This window comes from Tachypleus tridentatus, chromosome 3, assembly GCF_004210375.1.
Source record: "Tachypleus tridentatus isolate NWPU-2018 chromosome 3, ASM421037v1, whole genome shotgun sequence".
NCBI classification, from domain to species: domain Eukaryota; kingdom Metazoa; phylum Arthropoda; class Merostomata; order Xiphosura; family Limulidae; genus Tachypleus; species Tachypleus tridentatus.
The window spans coordinates 86,459,893-86,485,393 of NC_134827.1; the positions used below are offsets into that span (position 1 = coordinate 86,459,893).

At 30.3% G+C, this 25,501-nt stretch overlaps 1 protein-coding gene across 6 annotated transcripts in view; it reads right to left on the minus strand.

The window, feature by feature from the left end:
- Positions 1–1,199: 1,199 nt before the first annotated feature.
- Positions 1,200–25,501, minus strand: part of LOC143247403 (protein kinase C and casein kinase substrate in neurons protein 1-like) — a 77,885-nt gene continuing 53,583 nt past the window's right edge. For 3 of the 6 annotated variants that reach the window (XM_076495437.1, XM_076495436.1, XM_076495438.1), the window contains 5 exons: positions 22,646–22,766; positions 19,976–20,083; positions 11,816–11,970; positions 9,394–9,548; positions 1,200–3,639 (listed from right to left, as the gene is read on the minus strand). In XM_076495437.1, the coding sequence (XP_076351552.1) occupies positions 3,527–3,639; positions 9,394–9,548; positions 11,816–11,970; positions 19,976–20,083; positions 22,646–22,766 (652 nt within the window). In that variant the 3' untranslated portion in view covers positions 1,200–3,526. The remainder of the gene's footprint in view (positions 3,640–9,393; positions 9,549–11,815; positions 11,971–19,975; positions 20,084–22,645; positions 22,767–25,501) is intronic. The other 3 variants (XM_076495440.1, XM_076495439.1, XM_076495441.1) reach the window with 1 other exon arrangement.

A 25,501-nucleotide genomic window follows, 5' to 3' on the forward strand; every position in this document is an offset into this window, starting at 1 on the left:
TGACCACACTATACAAAGTTGGCATTTTTATATAGGTATGTAAAGAACTCCAAATTTAGAAAGTTGCATGCATAAACACAGCAAGATGGAACTGTGAACGTAGGCTTCGTTTTCTACATGGTAACGAACTCCTTTAATAATTGCTTACCAGGCAATACCTTTCATAGACAATTTTATGCTTTTTTCACTTAATGCGTTTTGAATGTACAAGGTCCATCTTGAAATACGGGTTGATTATATTCAAAGTTATGGAATAGTCTTTTGTGTGCTAGTGAAGTTGTGCAGGCTCACATATCGCAGAACATCAGAAAATAATTTGAATCTTTAGTTTTACTTCGTTTATTTTTAGTGCAGTCAGCTAAGATAATTTGTAATAATTCATATTCAATACCATACATTTAGCTAATACCAAACTTCATACTCATAGTAATCTTAACATATATATCTTTAGCTGCAATCACAAAATATCCAGTTTCTTGACCACGTGGTATGTAAGACATGTCATGTCTCAATAGACACCCATCCACAAACACTTTAACCTCTACATATGGACTTCCAAGACAAGTGGATTTAACAGATTGGATATCTCAATACTGGTCCGTTGTATTGAGCAGGTTATTATTCGCTCTGTAAAGTGGAATCTTTTGTTTGCTGAAGTCAATCTGATGCCTTTATCACTACCTTCTGTGTAATAATTTTAGTGACCTTTACCATTGTTTTTTCCCACATATTTATATGCCCCTAAACATTCTCACGGTAGACTGTTCAATAAAGCCTCAAAAACTTACCTTGGTTGGGTTTACAAATTGCACTCCCAACCCATGTTTCAGTACTGTCCTACTAAGTTGTTTTTCTTGCTTCATCTCTAGAGTTGCACCGATATTCTTTCATGGGACAGCAGACTCAGTAATTAGCAATACCCTGGCTCTGGCAGACCACAGAACTATTTATAGCCAGTAGTACCTGCTCTAGGAATCTAAGGGCCTTGTTCAAATGAATAAAGATGTTCCAGTCTCTGCTACTGTTGATGTTTTTGTAAGTTTACAATTTAAGTTAATATTCCTTTGTGTTGCATCTTGTAACACTAAATATTCTTTCAAATTTTTGCAAAATTAGCTAAAATTTTAAATTTCTTCACTGTTTTTAGACTACCCAAATTCTGAAAGTATAAATCTTATAATAAAGAGAAGTGGACAAAATTACAGTATGAATCCAAAGACTTGATTTATTGCATAACCACATTCTTCACAACAGATTTTAATGCTAAATAGGCTACTGTGCTAAAGCTTTAAGAAAATTGGCTTTTCTGAAACTTAACTGTTCTACCACAACACAGATGGGATCTGCACACTGCATCAAATTACCAACAACGTTATAAATATGAACAAAATAACTCAAATCTTCCATTATTCACTTTTACTAAATAATTGTTTCATAAAAATTAGTATCATAAATATCTGTAACTGAAAATAACCATAACCAAACGTTACATCTTGAAACCATACAGCAAACTTGTACAACCAGAAAAAAAATAAACAAAGTTTTCTTTGTACAATACACTGCATTGGTCACCTACATACTTGTTAAAAAAAAAAAAAAAGTTCAAAATTTGCTGCATTTGTTCTTCAGTGAAACACTAAACTAACGTTCTTTTACAACAAAACAATTAGAAACTGATAAAATAAAATACACAATTCTATCTTCTAAAAATGTTTAATTCCACTCAAAATATTTCATTTAGATTAATACAGTATAGACCACACATGTTAAATTGTGTACCTTTTACCAAGTTACAATTAACAACAATCTATAAGATATCTGTACAACAGTATATTTAAGTTTTCTAATTTCTTGTTGACAAGTTTATTTCTAAAGAACTTTCATTTTAAATACTAAACTTGAGTAAATAACATTTAATATAAGTACCATGAAAGTTACCCAGAAATGTTATGATTATGTTTTACAATTGGATAATTTAACTTTCTGCCAAATTCATTTTGAAATAACATGAAGTATTTTGTGAGAAAACTATACAATTTTAACATGTTGTTTCAAGTATTGCTTACTGCACAACAAAACACATTCATACTTCGATTTACAAAATGTAGATACAATCTTTTTAAATTTCATACATGTACAAGGTATTTAAAATCAGCATTTTACTTATGAATTTACCCAAATATCCATCTGTATCAGTTACAGTTAACTCTTTGATCCACAGCAATAACTATGTATGCATCATATAGGAAGATCTTGGTTGTTACTGAAGTTAAACATTAAATATAAAACAGTGGTTTTAATAACAAACACAATACCAGTACACTTGACATTTTTCATTTCAGTTTTAGTTATAAATGTAAAGGACTTAATCTACCACACTGCTAAACAAACCATTCACTTTGTTACAGCAAGAATAACTAACAAAAATATCAGACAATTTTCACCAGATCTACTATATTTTTCCATTTGCTCTTTTTTCTTTTAAGCAATTCTCCTAATGAAAAATAGTAAAAATGACAAGACATTCAATATAACACATGAACATTATGCTGAATTAAAAGTTACCCCTTATCTTTAAAGATGGAATAAGTATACACCTACACAAGCTAAATGATTTGCAAAGAAAATTTATCTTCCAATACAAAACTCAAATTAATACAAAATGATCAAACAACAACAGTATGAAAGCCTCACTGAAAAAAAAAAAAAAAATCACTATATGAATGAAGATGTCTTACAATCAATTAATAACCATCTCTCGTTATTCTACTGATTAACTGCCTTGATAGTTCTTTACTGCCTGCTCTGACCACAGCTGCATTATATTAAAGCTGCTTGGTACTTTATAGGTATGGATATAATCACTGTGTATGAGCACTACTCATTTTATAAATATATTCAAAACATTCATACATCGGAAAATGTCAAATTTGCTGCTGTTGAAATATAGATGTGAATTAACAGGTTTTTTTTTTTTTTATTTATTTATTTATTAGTTTTTATCAATAAATTAAAGGTGTTTTCATTTGATAACAACAACCCTGGAACACCTGATGTTTCATTAAGAAACCATCCTCAATAAAATATAAAAAAAAAGACAAAAAAACAATCTTAAAATATTGCTGCACATTTTGAATATTGGGATTAAATTCTTACATGATTCTTGGTATTTGACAGTGCCTAATTTAAATAACCACACTATTTAGATTTCTACCAATACTCTCAATGAGGATTTTGTTTTTTTTTTCCTTGGGGGTGGGGTGGGGCAAGTAGAAGCTACAGAAGTTCTGCACAAAAATTCAAACATACAGGTGTTTTAAATATCAGCAGAAACTTGGGGAACTTCTCTATAAGACGTTTCACGAGAGAGAGTCGGGTCACAAAACTTTTTAAAGGACACGAGCGAAAGGGAAATTTGAGTTGATCACTGCCTGTGGCTACTGGTGGTGGTGAATAAGAGCCTGAGTGGAATGAATTCCATATGGGTCCCATAGGGCCAACAGAAAGCTACTGAACAATATACTGTCTAAGTATGAACAAGTTCCACATAGTTAGCTGGGTACAATCCCACTTTTCCGTCCTTACGCCCCTTGCACCAACCCTGGTCATCTTCATCTTCTAGTTTCACAAATATTTCACCTGAAAAACAGATGAAAAATTTTCTGGTTTAACATTCACTTTTGTCATTACTTATTACGTATTTATAAACTTTATGCATTATGAATTATTCACATACAAATTTGCAACTAAGTATGATCAAAGACACTGTATTGGTAAAGAAAATAACTGTACTTTTATTTCTAGGTATTAATACTTTATACTTATAAAGATATTCCCTATAGTAAAAACAGTATATACCACACTTTCACATACAGACTTGGAATGTCAAAAGCACAACTCTTTGCATATGTACAAATATGGAACTGTCACATTATAGCTGCAATATTTAAATCTCTAATCACAGTCACATATTCAGTACGAGTTAAATATCTGAAAATACACTTTCACTTAGCTTATCACTAAAAACTGATTGTTTTACAAACAAATTGTATAAATAACTGCACATACATGGTTAGGATCAACAATTATCAACATCTTAACAGTAATATTAGAACCAAATTAAGCCCTTGCAAATTGCCCTCAAACTGAAACCAAACAAAAGTCTCAAATTGTCAGAAAAAAAAAAAGAGAACAATGAAACATCCACAATATATTGTTCAAGTTTTCAGTTTATTTACAAAATTCAATTTAAAATAAACAATTTTAATGCTTTTGTCATTCTGTGTTTTTGAATTTTCAGCTGGATATCTAGAGGTCTAGGTTAAATATCACCAATCTGCCAGGAGAATGTTTTGTTGTTAAACCCACAGACACACAATAGGCTATCTATATTGTGCCCACCAGGGAAGTGTATCAGGAGAATTGCCTTGAAGCTTCATTAAATTTGAAATGGTTGAAGTTATTAATGTGTCTTTTCAGTGTTTTATTTGAACAAATGAAAAACCAAAATAGAACCTAGCCTTGTAGCTAGTAAAGGATCAGTGCATGTGGTTATGCAACTACTCTGAGAGAAATAGATTGTTGAAGTTCATTGCCTTGATTCGTCATTCACTTCAACCACAAGTTTAAAAACTTTTGCTATCACTCTACACGAGTTTGGTTTAATGATGATACTTTTAACTAAAATGACTTTCTAAAACAAATGAAGTATTCCAAACAAAGATCAAATAAAGGGACATCATTTGAAGGTTTTCTATTGTAAAGAGGAATTTTCAAATTATTTGCCAAAAAATTATTTAAATTGGCCTTATTAAAATGATCCTAATTGTACTTTTATTTCATGTGTAACAATGAATTTTCCAACCTTAAAAAAGAGAGAGAGAGAGAGAGAATTTTAAATGCATTATACTAAAGAAGTCCCTTATAGTGTTGGCTGAATTATTTAAAATTTGTCATCTCCTGGCTTGGCACACATGATTTCATTGAAAGCATTTCAAATCTTAGCACTTACACTGCATCACTTTTGAAATTGTCTAAAATCACAAAATATTAGCTTTTATCTCTTAGTTACAAGGTGCAATGGGCAGTCAGTTATGACAGTTCCCCACCTTTGTGAATTTCTTTTTTTCAACCATTTGCTTCATACTAAAAAACCCAAAATATCTAGTTTTTCTCATTCAGAAGGAACAAAAAAATTATTTATCGTGTTTGTCGAGCCACAACTAATTAAGGTAACTTCTTGGGGCTATGTGTATTCATCTACTCTGTCAAGTGATGAAATGGAATGTTCCATAGCTGTCCAAGAGATTAATTATTTTTCAAATATTAGTGATAAGCAGACATGTACAACCAACTTGTAGTGACATCTCCAATAGTGACAGGTAAAATTAAACAAATTGGTAATATTGTCCTACTGGAAAGTAATGGGACATTCCAAGTTTCCAACTGTTCTTTTGTTATGCATTCTTCAGTGACCTCCATAAACAAAAAGTTCATACACAGTATGATACTAATGAGAAAGGGGTAAAGTCTGCATAGATTTTCAGCAAGCATACCTTGTGTATCAGCTCTGTGCACATGGTGCTGTTATTAATCATTTGCTATTGTATAGTACATAAAGAAATGGGTGTGCTCTGTGATGCAAGAAGCATTGTTTCATAACCCGTCTTCCATTCACTTTATCAACTTACATAAATAAATTAGAAATAGAGAGATTGTTTACTGGTCATATTTCAATCTATGGTAAATAATGTTTCGTTCTTTGTGTTGAAAGAAAAAGTATAGGGTCATGATTATATGCAAACAGATGAGAAGATTGTTGTAAATAAAATGAAGGTGGTGTTATTTTTAATTTAGCAGCTTCCTTTGATAGGAAGATTTGACAAATTATACTTATTCTGATTATGCAACAATCAGCCTGATTTTACTTGATAATTGGTAAAATACTACATGATATAAAATTATAACTTTAGATAAACAGAATAATGATTTAAAAACAGGAATAACAATTCAATTTCCATAATGGTCTCTCCATTACATTTTCCTCATTTACTTCATTATGCAATATCACCAGACATAGGAAGAAGTGCCACCCAATACCTTGGGTTAAGGATAAGCTACCTAACACCTGCAGCCTCTTTGACCTACAGCTGTCTACCAACTAGCTTACTGAGACAGAGAGAGAGAGAGGATTCAGCAAGATAAAGATGATCAAGACCAATCCGAGATCCTGTCTGGGACCTGACAGAATCATTGATCAACTTTTGGATGTTGGGACATCTTCAGACACCGATGCATGCTAGATTTCCTTTCATCACTTATTTTGATTAGAAGAGGACACTAAATTTAATTCATCATTGCTTATGACATTTTAAAGCTATTTGCATGTTTTCCAATTTCAGAATTTTACTTATAATAAATTCAAATTCATAAATGACTACAGGATTCTGGTTAACCCTAATTCTTGGCTCCTGTATGCATGAGATTTGACACCCAAGGTACTGAATAAGCATTGCAAGATGTACCGTATGCAAGGCAAGCACAAATATTTTGTTTTGAACTTTGTACCATAACAAACTAAACAGTATACAGTTTGCAAACAGCCGTCTACAGTAAACTCTTAATTGGTTTCATCAATGGCAATGAATTGAACAAAAATAAAGCCACATGAAATTACCATAACATTAACTCTTTCACCTCAGATAGGTCAACATGCACACGTCACAATCTTTGACAGAGTTAAAATTTAAATAATACTAAACATTGATTCATTACCAATGTTCTGGTATGGAGATAATAAAGAAGTTTAATTAATCTTTAATTTAAGTTCTTAATTTTATAAGAAAATACTTTTTGAAAATTCTCAATCTCCCCTAGTATGAGAATTATGATGTTTGTTATCTGCACCTTCACTTTTCTCCAAGTTTTACCATCCCTTCAAGAAGTATCAAATTTAATGTAAATTACTCATTATAATGTTTCATTGTTCAGGCAAAGCATAATTTACATAGCCTTCAATCTTATTTAGATGCAATTAAAATAGAAAATTAGATATCTTGCCACACCCACCTGTTGCATCCTCTTTCAAATCTTGCCTTGGTTCTCTGACATTTAATACTATATTATTTATAACCAATAGAAAGCCAAAGATTTTCTCCATCAAATAATGTATTATATTTGATTGTTGTCTATATAGAGAACTAATTTCCTTCAAGTTCAAACCTTATTTTCACAAAAAACAAAATGAGCCTAGTTGAATTTTTAACAGCTTTTGTCACACAGAATGCTAGAAAACCTGCAATAATTAAAGAACATTGTTTCCTTTTTGCATGTAGCTATTGTGTTTTTGGGGCATTATTTACCTAAGGTATAAATTGTTTAATGCTGTAGTACAATTAATATAAAACAAAGGAAGTTTCATCAAAACACAGAGTAAAAACAAAAAAGATCCAGGTGAGTAGTTTCTCACTGTATTCTTTATTTGTTATTACAAAAGTAACTAAAATGTAAAAAATGAAAACTTGTGTTAGTTAAAGTAAAATAATGTTTATGAGGTACACTCACATGAGTTGTGTAAAACTGCACATTTGCCAGGTGATTTGCAACATATATGACACAAATGATAGAGTTAGATACAGTTCAAAGGGCAATAAACCTGCTCCACATTTTAAACAACTGTGGTTTTTCTCTTACAGTTTCTAATCACCCCAGAAAGAAAATAGGGGAATTGTACAATACCTACTACAACTACTGAAGAATAGTAGCACTACATATTTCACCTCTTTGAATATAACACGTGTGTGTGTGTGTTTTTCAATCAAATACTATGTACTTGTACATAAAAGTAATAATTTAAATAATTTTATACAATCTTTTAATACCATTTTATTTTTCTTATAACTTGTACTTTCAACCAGCAAGTGCTATTAAAATCCATTTTTAATAATAGAAAAACTTGCAAATAACAAACAGTACTCAAATGAAATGGCAAAGTAGCAAGTACAACCCAGAAAAAGTTTTTCAAAGAATATTTGATCTTTAACAAAGTTTTTGCAAGTAAAAAGACTTAAAAACAGTCCAAATGAATTAAAAGAAAAATAACCTGAAAATTCATATTTCTAAAATTAGTTCATTTATGTGACAACAAACAGTTGGGCAGTGTTATTTTTTTAAAATCTCTTATCCTAAATTACAGCTATCTGATATTTTTGCTAGTGGTAAGTCACAATACTGGTAATAAATATAAAAAAAAAAAAAAAAACTTATCAATGGCTTTACTAAAAGTTGTTCATATTACATGTCAAAATACTCATAATTCTTAGCTTTATTTCTATTCGTTTTTTTAATCTTTGCTTATGAATGACAGAGTGCATCATTAGTCACCATATTCCTGAACAAATCAATTACAATTAGAACAAAATATTATGAATATTGTTCTCTGTTTAATGAGATATACCAATTTTTTCTCCTCCCATTTATTTACAACAGTTGTGTTATTTCTTCAATTTTTTATATCATTGTGACAAATTATTTTCCACAATCTTGATATTGTTTCATAATTTCTTAAAATATGTAGATTGGTAAGCAATCCTTTTTAGCTCAATTTATTTTTCTGATATTACCACTACTCAACCATTTATCCTCTCAAACAAAATGAAAGAAGCAGATTCCCACTATCCTTTATAAGTCAGAATTTTTGTAAAAGCTTTCACAAAGTTTTATTTTTAAGAGAAATTTAGTTACCAGAGATATGCATAAATCTCATGGAACAAACAATACATATTCCAATGCAGAAAGATGATTCATCCTAATATTAAGAAAAAAAAAATGCTAGTAGTCTTACATTTACATAAAAGTGACTGTTTCTTTGGGTAGATACACAGAAAACCATATTTACTGATTTCTTTATATGCAATTTATTTCCAGTAGCCACTTGCTAAATAGTACCATATCACCAATTGAAGTACTTACATACTTGAACAATGAATTCTAATCTTTATAAATATGAACAGTAGCATATTTAATTAGTTATACTCAATTTGGGTTGATTTTTTTTTTTTTTTTTTTTTTTTTAGTTTTGATCTATTAGCTACCTTGCTTTCATAAAATGTTAATATATCATCAAATTTTGTAAAACAAGAAACCTATTGTTCAAATTACATAAAGTTCTACCATAAGAAACAGAACTGAGGCATTTATGAAAATATATGACATACAAAATGCAATCAAGAAAACTGTGTGATGAAAATCATTATGTGCACATAATGATTACCCATGGTGCCAGCAACTGGTAGGGATGACTGCATGATGGCTGTAATCAATTTACAGGTATTCATCTAACAATATAAATGTAATCTGCCCCTCCTATAATAAAACAATTAACAAAACACTAACCTTGCTGGAAAGTTAGCTCATCTTCTTCAGCTCCTTCGTAATCATAAAGTGCTCTGACAGGCACTCCAGGTTCACCATTATCAACTAATGCATCATTATTATAGTCATCCCAGTCATCATTTTCCTCATCAAAAGGATTTTGTTCTTGGCCATTCCTTTTTTTTTTTTTAATGAAAAACTTTAATGAATAGTTAAACAATTTCTACATAATTGGTAATCATTAAAGCAATAAATAGTTATTAAGAGTATGAATAATACAAGTTGAAACAAAACAAAAGTAGAAAACATTCAGTTACCCTTGGCTAAACAGATAAGAATACTGATACAAAATAGAAGGAAACTTTGACTTAATGAACCTATTGTGACTTTTGTTATTGTTACATCTTTCCTGGCACCACACTCTCTCTCCATATAAACATATAACAAGATAGTTTGTGTTCTCAGTATTGAGAAATCTTATAAGATGTAAAAAATTTTATATTAATGTATTATATATTTTATTGAAGAAAAAAACCTATATTAATAGATTCCAAGCAAGGATCTCTTTTCAAATTATTCCCATGTTTCCTGGGAATAGAGATAATAGATGTATCGAGTACAACCTTAATGTAATCAGCTTTGAATTGATTCACTTTATCAACAGAAAATTATAAAGTTTTTCTAGTGATTCTGAGTGGCTGATTAACTGTTTTACCAAGCAGAATATTTTAATCAGATAAAAGTTCTTAAACTAACTTTACTTGCTCCAGATCAAATCCCTCCCATTCTTAGATGACATACAAGAACTCGTGCTGAGCTACAGTTTAATTGGCACAAGGAGAACAATGATGACATTTCTCACAGACAACATACCAGCCCACCCAAGTTTAAGCTCCAGCTAACAGCTGGTACCCTTCAACCAGCTCAATAGATTGAAACAATTGAGATAGTATCTCACTGAAGGACACAAAAGCATGACATAAGCAAGTCTCAAAATCACAACAATTTGACTTTAAGCCCAAAACTGGAAGCTGCAATGTTCTCTAACCTTAAATGAACCAATAACAATTATGTAAGTATGTCAGACAAGCGTATCAGTGTTATACCCGATACACAAAGGTTTTGTATTTTTACATAGACTTAAGATGTTCAAATAAAAATAAGTTACTTTTTTTTTCCTTTCAGATTTTATTAAAAATAAAATTTCTAAATATTTCATTATTACAGAATTTAGAATATATTTTAAAATGTTATGTATGTAACATGTATTTGAAGCAAAGCTGTTCAGGTTCATTGTAGAAATTGACTGACCCTACATTATTCATGAGTTCAAAAAGAAACCCACAGAAGGAATCTAAATAGAAATGTCACTGTAGAAATCTAAGATTCATCTTCTACTGAAATATATGTATAACCAATATTAACACTGCCAATGAAGACAAAAACTAGCAAGTAATTCACACTGCCAATGAAGACAAAAACTAGCAAGTAATTCACACTGCCAATGAAGACAAAAACTAGCAAGTAATTCACACTGCCAATGAAGACAAAACTAGCAAGTAATTCACACTGCCAATGAAGACAAAAACTAGCAAGTAATTCACACTGCCAATGAAGACAAAAACTAGCAAGTAATTCACACTGCCAATGAAGACAAAAACTAGCAAGTAATTCACACTGCCAATGAAGACAAAAACTAGCAAGTAATTCACACTGCCAATGATGACAAAAACTAGCAAGTAATTCACACTGCCAATGAAGACAAAAACTAGCAAGTAATTCACACTGCCAATGATGACAAAAACTAGCAAGTAATTCACACTGCCAATGAAGACAAAAACTAGCAAGTAATTCACACTGCCAATGAAGATGTTATTTGAAGAATTACATTTAGTTTTGAAAACTCATTTTTCATAGACTTACGCTAAAATGATAAACATTTCAGGTGAAAATAATTTTGTCATTTTCAAATCACTACTAGTAACTTCATATATCACACACAAGAGCATACTTAAAATTTTATTAAAACTACACACTTGGTCATTGTGGTTCCTTTTAATTACTAATTAAATATCAAATACTCATTTAAGTAAAAACTTAGGACTAAACTTGATTACAAAACAAAGATAGTATAATGTTATGTGATGAATCATTAAAAATGTTACTTTTCCTTAGGAGAAAAAAAAAGTAATTTTTCTTCCCCTAACACAATGAAACCTTAAATATTATATCAGAAAATATTAGAATTACTACATGCACACATATAAGTTAACTCTATACAAGTTGTTGAATGTTCTTTTCTATCTTGGAAGCCAGTATAATCAACAGCATATTTTTTTTTCATATTGAATAACAAACTTAAACAGCTTCATCGTAATTAAACACCATGCTTTCCTTGAAATGCTAATTAATAAAAACAAAAATTGTGGTGATTTTTACTTACGAGCTCACAGCAGAATTACGGTTTGAAGTATCTTTATTTGTATCTTTTGAGGGAGTTTCTTTTCTATGGTTAATATTCGTCAACATTACGCCTGAATCACTGAAATTTCCTTTTTTATCCTTCTTAGAAATACTCTGTAATTCAGGTGAATATTCCTGTAAAATAGAATAAAACTACAACTGAATACAAAGCAGCTGAGAGAAATCCCTTTAGGATATCAGCTGCATAAAAAAATCCTGAAATTGTCCTCAAATGGCAGCCATCTCTAGCCATATCAGATATATATGAGCAAGATTTCTAGTCACTAAATAAAACAGACCATCTGTGTATTAAATAACATACTAACGAACATAGTTATGCTCTGCTTCTGATATAAAGAAACAGTGATAGCACTTAATTAAAAAGAACAAAAATATCTAAATTTTTAAAATCTAATTGTCAAGTTTCCACACAAAAAACATTTTAAAGATAAAAATGTCAGATGTATAACAAATAGAAAAAAGGTTAATTTCAATAATTTCTTGAATTGAACAGTGGTTCTTTTTCAGAAGGAACATACTGGTAATGCCTATGCTTTTCCTACAGAAGACATACATTTAGGTTGAAGGTTGCATGCATGTAAACACAAAAGATAATCACCTCAACCTAACATTTCTATTTTAAAAGCACTACTAGGGTTCAGATGTGTGATACTGAAATGGGCATTCTCTTGCAATTGAAAATATGCGAGCTTCTGGTTAAGTTACTATTTCCAATGAAAGACTATAAAACAATAAAATTTGCTTAAAAGGAATATTTAGGTGAAAATTTCCTCCTATTTGAATTATCAGACAGTTGCACATAACAGTAACTTGCAGTAAGTTACCTATAATAAGGTATGATGGAAAAAACATTCTAGCCTACACTTCATAACACAAATTATTTAGATGGAAAGAATGGTCTTTTTGTTCAATTTCAAAAAGATTTTGAGGGGTCCATTTGGTCCACCTAAAGATGTCCCATTTCATACAACCAACTTACTAAAAAATACAAACTTTTCCTTCTATATCTTACTTTCCTTGAATCTACATCTCCTCCAATATTGCAGCTTGTATACAGTATTTATTATTGAAACAACAAACTGAAACATTTTACCATTTAACAATGATAACTGAAACAAAATAAAGAAATACACCTAGCTACCACCATATATACATAATAAAAAATGAACAATAAATTCTAATTTACCTACTTATCTATATCCATAGCAGATGTTTTTTACTAATTAATATAATTACAAATATTCAACAAGAATAGTTTATATATATATATAATTTTTTTTTTTAAAAGATTAAGATTATAAAATATATTTTTACTCTCCTGAAAGATGTCAAAATAATTCTTTATTCCAATGAAAAAGCTAGTCACTGGATTTACAAATATAATAGAATCTGCATAAAACAAGACCCCAGTATAGAAGTATTTATAATTTTGTAGTTCAATTACATTAAAGTAAGTTCCAGTTACTTATCAAATATAACAATTAAAATCTTGCCAACTGGTGCAGGAGGTATTAAATGTTTAAAAATGTATATTTTTTATTCATTGGTTCTTAACTTTCCACTGCATTACATACATCAACATTTTTTTACTTTTCAAAAATACACAAATATTATATATAAATCTCATTCAAAGGTATTTTTGAATTTCCATGTGGTTACAAACATTACAATCTCACTTTTTTCTTTTCCTTTCAAGCATTATATAATTCTGTTTTGATTTTATGTCATTCCAGAAATGATAAAACAACAAAAGCAGACAATGTGCAAAACTCATGGTTAACATTCATCGATTCCCTAAGTTCTACAAATAAAAGGTCTGCTTCTGAAAGCAATTTACAGCTATGTAGCAATTCCTATTTGTACACAAGTTTTATAATTAACTGGTTTGCTCTTAGTTGTATCACTTATTGGTACATAATCAGCTCTATTGATGCTTAAGACCTATAATTAAAGTAGAGGGCATAACTGAAGAGTGAGGTCATTGAAAATGTAAGCATTACACATTTCTGAAAGTTAATTAATATTTATAATTTGCTGTAGTTAAACAACAATAATAGCTAGATATAGTAATTTTGATAAATAAAGTAAGATGGCCAACATTTTAACTTAAAGTTTAGGTGGTGTAAATTTCACTATTTTAAAATAGGTTTATATGTAATGGAACTTTAGGCTTATGTATATTTCAACTTGCTGGTAAATCGTAAAACAGGATAGATACATTGTTTTATTAAATAAGTAAAACATAATTAGTTTGGCTGGGTTAAGTTTAGCCAGGTTATAAATCAGGCTAAATACATTTTATTATTAGCATTACGTATATTGTAAGTTCTGCTTTTAAGTTCTATATAATTAAAGATAAATTTTACTGTGAAAACAATGTAGAGGTATTGGTTCTTAAATGCTAGTAGTAAAAGTGTCAACAATAGGCTATTGGTACTTAGTATTATTTATTTTCAGGCTATAGTACAAGTACAATGATTAAGATTAGTGTAGGAGTTAAGTGTTCACAGTTTGTTAGGTGTAGTAGGTGCAATGAGTGGGTTTTAATTGGGAATTTGAGAGTGGCATGATCTTTAAGAAGTTAGTAATAAAGACATGCATTTTTTAATGTAGAGTTTGTAGATTGGAGGAGAAGTTAGAAGATATCATATTCAAAGTACAGGTAATAGATAGAGTGAAGTGTAGACTGTGGGAAATAGCAGCAGGATTTCAGGATGAGCGTAAGTATTACATGAAGGGATACATCAGATAACAATGACATTCAGGGAGTTAGAAAGATTACTATTAGAGTAAAAAATAGTGAATTTTATTATAAGCCCATTCTATTAAGCAACAAATTTCAGCTCTTGACTTCTGAAGATGAGGAACTACTGGAGGGAGGGAAAACAAAAGGGGGCACAGAGAAGGATATGGATAATAAAGAGATTATATGCAATTCCTTTACAAGACATTGGATAGAATAATCAGTAGGGTAAATAGGGAGAAAAGAATTAGATTATGCTACCCAGGGGAGCAGGTGGGGGATACAACTGGTAGAGTAGAAGATGAAGGGGAATAGCAGTGATGTAGTTTTCAAGGTACATGTAGAAGACACCTGGGTCAGAGATTATTATTATGTATAAGGAGATGATAAAAGTGGTTAAAGAAAAAGGCCATACCTTAATTTTGTCAGGGATACTAACTCTGGGGATGGAGTTAAGTTGGTAACTACGGTTAAATGCTAAGCTTGTGTTGGTATGTAAAGATGATCAGATTAGCTAGTTGAATGTGAGGGATTGTTTTAGTGCAAGAAAGGAGATTTTTGGAATGGATACTTTATACATTTAAATAGTGTAGGAGCTAGCTTGTTTGCTGAGGCTATTAACTCAGCTGTAAAGTAGGTTTTAAACTAGGTCTAGACAGTGGTAAGAACCAGAAAAGTCTGGAATAAGAAATAAGTATAAAGCAGTTATAAAGATAGGCTAACCGATATTACTGTAATGCTGGAAGGATAAGGAGATTTAATCCATTTGGATTTCTATACGTAGATATAAAAGCTTTTAGTAGTAATTTGTTACAGATGACCAAATAACATTGAAATTATTTAGAAACATTACAATGAGGTTAAGATTTCAGCCATTAACGAAGTCACGATTATCAGCGACTTTAATTTCAGGCATGTATACTGAAAAATGCTAGAGGAAAAAGATTTTTGGAAAGTGTTCAGAATAGCTTTCTTCCTTCACTAGTTAAGTAACCTGTTTAAAACAATGCTATTTTAGATTTATTGTTAACTTAAAATACACAAATTATTGAGGGTAGAAATTAGGGAAGATTTGAGTTGAAGTGATCATTGTTCCACTAGGTTTCATATTTTGCTGCATATGGAGGTAAGGAATAATATTTAAAATTTGCAACCAAAAAACTAATTTTAAAGGGATGCAACAAAACTTCTGTTGCAAGTTGGGTAGCTGAGTTATTTGAAGACCTTGATCACATGTGGAAAAATTTTAAAGGGAAGTTTTCAAGTATTCAAGGTAAACAGAGCAACTGCAAGTAAAAACCAAGTTGGCTCACAAAGATTTTAAGAGATAAAATTTAAAAAGAATCCTTAAGTATAGGAAATTTAAGTTCACTATTGAGACAGAAGACTTAAAAGATTACAATAGAATTTCAGGAAAGTTGGTGATACAGGAAATTAAGACATCAAATAGGATGTATGACGAAAGGTTGGCTGAAAATATAAAAATCAACAGTAAGAATCTTTAAATACATAAAGGATAAGCAAAATGTTAGAATGAAGGGGGGGACCCTTGAGGGATGATAAAGGAAAGTTAGCATCTGATGATTATGAGATTGCTGGGTTAAGTTTTGCTTTTTCTTCAGGTTTCATTAACAAAGATTTTAGCAGTATTCCACATCTTAAACAGTTGATAAATGTAAACCAAATGAAACAAGATAACTGCATTAATTTTGAGCTGCTTGACATGAAATTAGGGTGCTCAAAATTATAATTCTCTGGGTCTGGTACCATTTCCTCAAGGGTTTTAAAGGATGTTAAAGATAAGACACGATTTATTTTTTTTTTTAATTTATTGTCAGTCCTTGAACAGTAGACAAGTATAAGAAAATTAGAAAATAGCTAATGTAACTCCTCTCCAATGGAGATAAAAATTATCAAAGTAATTATAGGCACAATATTGTTACCTCAACTGTGGGAAACATTTTGGAAAGTCTGACAAAAAATGCTTTGCAATACCATTTAACAAAGTTTAGAATTTTATTGGATAGACAACATGGCTTAACTAAGAGAACATATTACCTTAAAATATATTGATATTCTTAGAAAAGGTCACTGCTTATTTAGATTATGGTTAAGGTGTTTATATTTTGTGCACCTGGATTTTCAGAAAGCATCTGGCAAGGTGCCACACAAGACTTACTATATAAATAAATAAAAAAAAAAAATATATATATATATATATATATATATATATATGACACAAACTTCTGTATAGATGTGAGGTATAACTTAGCAAATTAGAAGAGTGACTACGTGGAAAAAAAACTCAGTTATTCAAAAATGAAGTTCAGTTGAACTCTATTGTTACAAGAGGGTATAATCTCAGGGCTACGTTTTTGCCTTTGTTTGACTTATTCATTTACAATAACCACACAGATCAATAAACAGTCAACAAGTTACTTAAATTTGCAGATATTGCATTGGTGTTGCCAGCTGTGAGGATGTTGCTCCGATTTACAAAAGATTTAAATCATTTACTGATTTAGGCAAATAAATAGCACCAGTGTTAATTAAAAACAAAATGCTTGTAATACATTCCAGAAATAATTTGAACTATGAATCAAATGGTGTTCTGGAAGATAAGGGTCTTTTGTGTTGTAGTTGATTAGTTTAAGTCGTCTAAGCAGCGTGCTGTTACCAGTGATTAGGCAAATAGGATTTTAGGTTATATCTACAGAAATATTGAATACAAGTACAAAGATTATAATTTCATTGTACAGGTCACTGGTTAGGCCACTTTGTTCAGTCTTGTGCTCCTTACCTTGGGAAAGACATTAAAATGTTTGGAAATAGTTCAGAGAAGAGTTGTCCGAGATGGAGGGAATGTTATATGAGAGGCTGAAATCTCAAACTGTTTTCTCTTGGAAAAAAGAAGAGTTAAAGAGGATCTGACTGAGTTGTTTAAGACTGTAATGGGAATTAATAGTGTTGAGGCATTATTACTTTTCATCTTTAACTGAAAATAGTAGGACTAACAAACACAAGTACACATTTTGGCAGGATAGGGGCCATCTTCAACCAAGACAGATTTTTCTAATAGGGTAGTTGGCCTTTGGAATGCATTACTCTCTGATGTTATAGAGGCAGCAAGTTTAAAAATTAGTTTAAGACAAAGCTTGATGATAAGTATATGAATGACAAGGGCTAGCTTCGAACTAAATTAACTAAAAAAAAATTAGTGTGTGAAACAGGTGAGATGGACCAATAGGTCCTGCACTGTCCCAAAATGTTATTTCCTCCTAGTAATATTTCTTAAGCAAGCACCTCCTGTTGACAGTTAAATTTTATAATTTTCTTTATAATGGTTGTGTCATTTTGATTGATCTTACAATCATCAGGCAGCTATGAAAGTGTACATTACAACTTTCATTGTAGTAAGCATATCTTCAGTAAAAGTCTTTTATACAATAAAAATACTTTTTCTAAAGATTTGTCTATAAATATAGGAAGTCAGGGTGTTATTGAAGATCTGACTAGTCTGAATACAATACAATTTTAATGTTTAGATCAAAAACATTTATTCATCTCAGTTTCAAATTTCATTCAAATAATCTCCAAAACATCCTAAATTAATATAAAAATTTATATTAGATCTTCTGTTTTCTCTACCCTAACACTACACAAACTTTTTCAATTTACGTGATCTTTTAACTGCAAAAAAGGAAAAAAAATAATTAAATAAACCAAAATTATCTTGTTTCTTTCTTAAATGGCTGGATTGTAATGGAAAATAATATTACCCTAAACCTACTTTTATGAACAATTTTAAAGTTGTTTCTATTCAGGTTTGTCATTCTTTAAACTGTGTTTAACTAATAGTTCCATGATATAAACTGTAAAATCACAAAGAAAATATGTAGCTGAAGTTACACATGACACTGAATAACATTAGTAGGCATACCTCAAAGAAATTTTTGTCATTAACTGACCTGATATAATTTAAGTTATTGTATTGTAGTTACTTTTATAACAAAAAATAAAGGAGAAAATACAATATGCAGCGATTAGGGTTTATCTCTTCTTTCTTTGATGCCAACTTCTCTGATGAAATTTAACCTTAATTTATAGTAATGATATTACTAGTGCTATAAATTTGTATTTATTTGAAATATACACTTAAGAACTCAAAATAAAAACATGCACAAAGCAAAACAATGCCCTTTAATATAATGTAAGTAGCATTTTAACTAAGGTGTAAGTACCTCACGGTAACTCCTTTAGCTATGTAAAGCTAGCACTTGTAATTCTGAATCTGTATGTGAAATAATTAAAATTCTTTAATAAGATAAATAATACATTAATCAGTAACTTAAAATTTGGTCTCTCTTAGGCATAAATGATGTAATAGCAAACATGACAGAATTATTGGCAATATGTGAAAAAGTGTAGCAAGTGGGTTTGACCTTTTGGTTTATATCTCTATAAACAAAGAAGATTGAATGCTACAAAAATTAAATTATGACTTGATATTATCCATGCTATAATGAGTAATATACATTAAACTCAAGACATTATAGAAGAGTGATGAAATATATCAAACTGGCATGTCAGAGTGAACAAATGTCATGTTACACAGACAAGAACAGATTGAAAATTTTATATTTTGAAATGAAAACATACAATGATTTGATTTATTAACTACACTTTTATGCCAAATTTATTCATATACATTAATAATAAAGTAATTCACTAAACATGGTGATTCCTATATGACCCACTGGTGGGACACAATACTGTTCCAGTAAGATCAACACGACTCACAGGTGAGTCGTGTTCTACTTTCTTTTTATAGGGCCACTTATTTGCTGAGACACAACAGCTATATATTCAGACAAGAGTGGGACATCAGGACATTTCTTTTCTGGACCCTAGAAAGTATCAGCAAAATAGGCTAGGCAGCCAACATGTTAAATTCTGATTATTCTGTAGAGAACCAAAAGTCACAATACATGCACTTTTATATACCCATACTAACTTTTTTCTTAGGATAACATTTCCTGCTTACAGTCAACATTAAAATTGAGGGCTAAGTTATAAAACTAAAGCACTTATGAGTAACATTGCTTACTGCTCTAACTAATTAAATGTTAACTAATAGTAACCTCATTTTACTGATGTTTTACCAGAACTTACTCATGTTTAACTTATGTGATCATGATTACAATGATTATCTACAAGCTGCTACATGTGAGAAGGGATTCTACAAACAGTCAACGCACAAGATACTAAAAACGAGAAATAAAAAACAAAAAAAAAAGCTCAGGAGACAGGACAAGAAAGCCACCACCAGATGCACGAAGATCTGTCAACAGAAATAAATAATAAAATCATTATTACTGGAAAGTCTTCTTTGAGTTTCTGTTGATTCACAAGCATGATCCCGCCTTCGAGGATTACACCCTTCTTCGTCTTTCCTGTTATATCACGGAATTCCTCCGAATATTCCTAAAAGCACCAGCAAAACAAATTTAAAAAAAATGACATTCAAATAATTTAGCCTTAAAATTATATGCAAGTGGAAATTCCTATTAGTGGACATTGATGGAAGTTTTGTGGCTGTAAGTATCCACAATAACTGAGAAATTGGAAAAAAGAATCCACTTTCATAATATATTTCAACAATTTAAATGTGTACATTATAAAGAAAAATTATTATTTTAAAGTGAAGTCTACATGAACTACTTATAATAATGAAAGTAAATCTTAAAAATGCAGTTATTGTTTTAAAATAAGTTATGATGTTGCTATAATTTTATTCCCCAACATTTACTTGGAAAAAACATTATGCAATATACTAATAACAGCAACATACCAGAACAGTTTACTAATACAACCCAATTTTCTTACTTAGACTTAACATGAAGCTATTAGTTATTTCAACCAACTGTATCACATTATCTCACAAATGCTCAGAGCTTCAGACCAAAAAGAAAACAAAGAAAGGTATAAAGACCAAGTTGTAAACAGTTTAAAAAAAAAAATTATTTTAACCTCACTCATTGCAGCTTTATAGGCATAAACTCTTCAGTAATCATATAGATACTGAATTTAATACACTTAATCTACAATCACTGACAATCTTCACCACTTACTGTTTCATGTACACAGCAAAAGAAAGAAATGACGGTCAATCACTTCAAGCTGTTAGACAAATAATAATAAGGCTTTTTTTTTGTTTTTTTGTTTATATACATAGAGTTTTTGATTAATGACAAACATTCTGATTCTGGTGACAAGAAACCCACATTTACTGATCTATTAAAGTTATAACTAGTCACCTTTGCTACAATTTAAAATTGTCTTTTAACATTATTAAACAGGCACTAGACATACTGTATACAATATTTACTATTGTGTATAGATATGTACGGATCATCCCGTTCAGAAACATTTGGATAACTTGAAGGGTTATCTAAAACTATGCTTAACTAAACGATACAAAAACTGAACATATGATATAAATATGATTTAGATTCAGATGAATACATAAAAAAACTCAATAGAAAATGTAAAAAGCAGATGAAAGGGAAAAACATTTTGGCTTTTATGAGTTAGCCTTTGAAGGGGAAAAAGTGTGCAGCAGACAGAAGAGAATTAACAGGTAGATTAACTACAAATTCTTCTTGTAAATATACGACAAAGATGAAAAGGATAAATTTGCATTTTTGGTATTTAAAAAACCAAAAAACCAAAATAAGTCACTTTAAAAGTAACTAATACAACAAACTTTTTTCAAATGATGATCTTTCTTGCTTTTACAGCTAGGTTGTATACAGTTACCTTAAATTAGTTCATTTTACACAGTTAAATATGGAGATACCATATTGGATCCATAAATCATAAATTGAATGATATTTATTACACAATGCTTGGTTTCTAGAGCTTATTTTTTTGATTATCTCAAATTATTAATATACTTTAATATAAGTCTAAGCAAAACTTTCAGTGACTAGAATTGCTATGTTCCAAGTAACAAAACAATGTGACCAATGAGAAGTTGAATAACAACTTGTGAATGCTAAAACTAAATTGGTGGAAGTTCTGAATATCTGAGTTAGAAAACAAAATAGTTTGTAAGATTCAGAAAGAGTTGATTTAAAAGGAAAAACACCCCAAGAGCTATATTTTAATTGCTTTATAGTAAAAAAATGTTTGTGATATAATTACATTTGTTACCTTACAAAATTTACAACAATGAAGGTTAATATTTTTCTAAACTGAAGTGGTATTTAATAAATACTTACCTTCTCACAAAATAGCCTTTCTCAATTGATGCTGCACCTCACTGGTGCAAATTTTCAATGCTCACCACCAGTCTTCCACCTCCAGCTTCTGTATATCCATGTGTAAATGATTATGCATCAGCTCTCCCCAAATAGCAGTGCAATGCAATCCCTATTGTCGCAGTACCCTCTCAACATTTGCACTTGCTAATCACTTGAAGATTAGTCATAGGACATAGAAGTAAGGAGGCTGGGAGGGAAATGTAATAAAAGGTTGGTATCAAAAGAAAATACGTTCTATTTAGGAAAATGATAACTTCTGACAATATTTTACCTCCTTTCACAAACTAGCTAGAATCCCACACTAAATTGGTAGAAGATCAGCAAGATGGTGATCTGCCTGAGGAAGTGCCCCAAAAAAAACCATGAAGTGTGGAACCAAAAAGAAGATAAGAAACCTCAGTGGGAGACTACACCACATCTGATCCCAGTAAACTCATACTTAGAGGTTGTGTCACATTCCTATTGAAGAGCTGTTCCATAACCATTTACATGTGGATATGCAAAAGAGAGGAAAGGCTGGTGGCAAGCATTGACAATTTGCACCCACAGAGGGCAGCATCAATTGAAAAAAAGCAATTTTACAGTTGGAAGCAAGATACTGGACAAGAATATTATTTCAGCATGTCATACACCACTTTGTAATGAATACTTAAAAGGTTGAAAGTATACAGATACACAAAATATACATTAAACATTACAATTATATTACAAAATCACCCACCTCAAACTGTGGCCAGTTCATGGCCATTCCTATTCCATGGTTGTGTGACCACCATTTGAGGTCTTTTATAGCATCAGCATTCTGTATTGTATGTTTGTACTCTTCATAAATCTGTGGTAATCTTAAATTGAAAGTCTATACTTTAATACTTGTAAATTTAACACAAGTCCGTAGTTTTTAGCATTTTACTAATTTACATAAACAATGTAACTTTAAAAGCATTAGAGGTTAGATGTTCTACCATTTTGCAGTTGTATATTATGATTGAGTCATAATAACTTTGTTAAAGTGTAACATAGCATATACAAAACATAATTTACAAGATAAATATGGTAAATATGTTAGATAACAGTTTTACTATATACAACTTTCTTTGAACAGCTCTTCGTCTGGTCTGAAGTAAGAATGCAACTGATTTTCAAAGAAAGTATTTAATAGAATAGTACATGCTGACTTCCATTTACAAAAAATAAGAGAAATAACTTGGCACCAAAATAGTATGTAATAAATTCTAACATTTTACAAAAATGTGTTTAAATACATTCTTCCTTTACCCAAGTAACCTGATATTTATTCCAACTGCTCATTAATCCCTCTCCTCCCACATCACTCTATGTCTTCAGCTAAAAGTAAGTTACTCATTATAGTATAGATATTAAGGTACATATTTATATAATATCTATAGCTTTCACTCTGTTTTTGGAAATACAGATCAGAATGCAAGACTCAGTTGCCAGACAATCTTATCACATCCTATCTTTCATAAATTGCTAACAATATTCTTCAATATTTGTTATTGCATTATTTATACCCAACAGAAAGACAGTTTTAATTTACTGAATAACACTTATTACCACTTTGTTCTTAGAAGCAAGTTTTTACCACCTAATGATTGAATGTTTCTATCTCCAAATATAGCTAAAGTGATTAAGGGAATTATTAAGCCCTTTGTGCTAATTATTATTTTGTGTTCTTAAGTTATATTTCAAATAAATATTTAATACATTAGTACCATCCTTACACAAGAGATTAGTTTCATCATTGAGCCAACAACAACAAAAAAAACCAACATGAATACTAAAATCTTGCTTTTTTAAGTTTATTTATTTATAAAAATAAAATGTACAAATCAGAAACTTAATGTGTTAAATAATGAAAAGAAATGGTAAAGAATTTCTCAATGAGGGGTACCTCTGACTGGTACATGCATTACATTATTCGTTACTGCAAGTTAGGCTGTGCATTGCAGCAAGTCTTAAAGCTTGTATCATGGGGTTATTAGACATTGTTCAAAAAGCAGTAATATTACAGCATTAAATAAAAACAGATGTTATGAACTTAACTGTGAAAGAATCAGGGTACAGAAAATAACAAAGTATAAAGTTTGTCACAAAAGAAAATCCTTAGATATTTATATAGGAGGTTCTAGAGGTCATACAAATTTGCTTTCCAAGAGTTGAAGAGTTGAAAAATATTTTTATTCTTAACATGAAAATTACCAAGCACTCAGACTAGTCAGTAAGTCACACACTAACTCCAAATATTCATAAAATATTTTGTAAAATTTAACAATCTAGTTGTTTGCAAAGACTTGTAATGTTCACTAAAAGCTCAGCAGTTCTTGTGAAAATACACTTACTACATTGATCTTGCAAACACTATGAAATCATGAAATTACCTATACTATAACTTTCAAAGTGCTTGACCCTCTATTTATGGGCTTAGCAATTTTCCACTTTTTAGTCATCCTGTAATAATAAAACTATGCATACTATAACTCTGAATGTACTAAGAATATTTTCTTCTAAAAACTTAGACTTGCCATGTTTAATAAAAAACTTGCTGTCATATATAAAGAATAAGTGTATGTACTAGATATTTCTCCATGAATTTACAAAGAATTTCTTGAGTGAAAATGATTGTCATATTTAATATACAGTGAAAGAAATCCAAATTAAAATTAATACCTTTTTCTTCTTTAATTGCCTAATTCTAGACTTATCTTCACAATTTCAACAGTTAACTTTGTGTGTGTTTAGGTTTATGGCTTTATTGCTAGACAAGCAGTTTATCCATCTGTGAAAAGCAATAAGTGGTAGCCCAGTTGGTGTTTTTGTAAACATCACAACCAGAGTTCAAGATCTGGTGATCTTTGCAAATGCAGGAGTAGATATGATACTTCCCCCCCCTCTCTCTCATTAAGTTGGTTGTCCATATAAAAATTCACAACTTTAAAATATGCATTTTAAAAAACAAAAATATTATGTCACTAGAATAGAATGTCCCATAACTAATAGCTCAGAGAAACCCAGATAAATTATAAAAGTTAAAAAAATACTGATCAGAGTATAATAGTCTGTTGAATGTGTATGTATACCCACTAAAAAAAGAAATGAGAGTCGAGATACCTCAGCAAATTAAAAAGGTAGGATGTTAAAATTCCAAATTCTTGCTTGTAATTCTGTATAGTTTGTGCAATTCTAATTGGGTCGAAACCATAGTAGCCTATTATTGAAGTCAAAATTCTAGCATGGATAATTTGGAACAGATGAAATCATGCAATATAGGAGTGTGATGACTAAAAATATTTTAAATTACATTTTGAAATTAAACAAAACTTAGATGATACAAGTATTTGAATTATAAACTACAGTTTGATACCAAGTTTACAGATATCTATACAAATAGATATTCACTATCAATCTGTCAGTGCCATAGCTCCAACATTAAAATAAACATCTGAAAGTTTACACACATACTAATATTTTTTTAAGGAGTGCACCTGGGTATTATTTTTATCTCGAAAATTTTGGCCAATTTATTTTCTTTTCCTATAATTTTATGTTGCTATTTGTT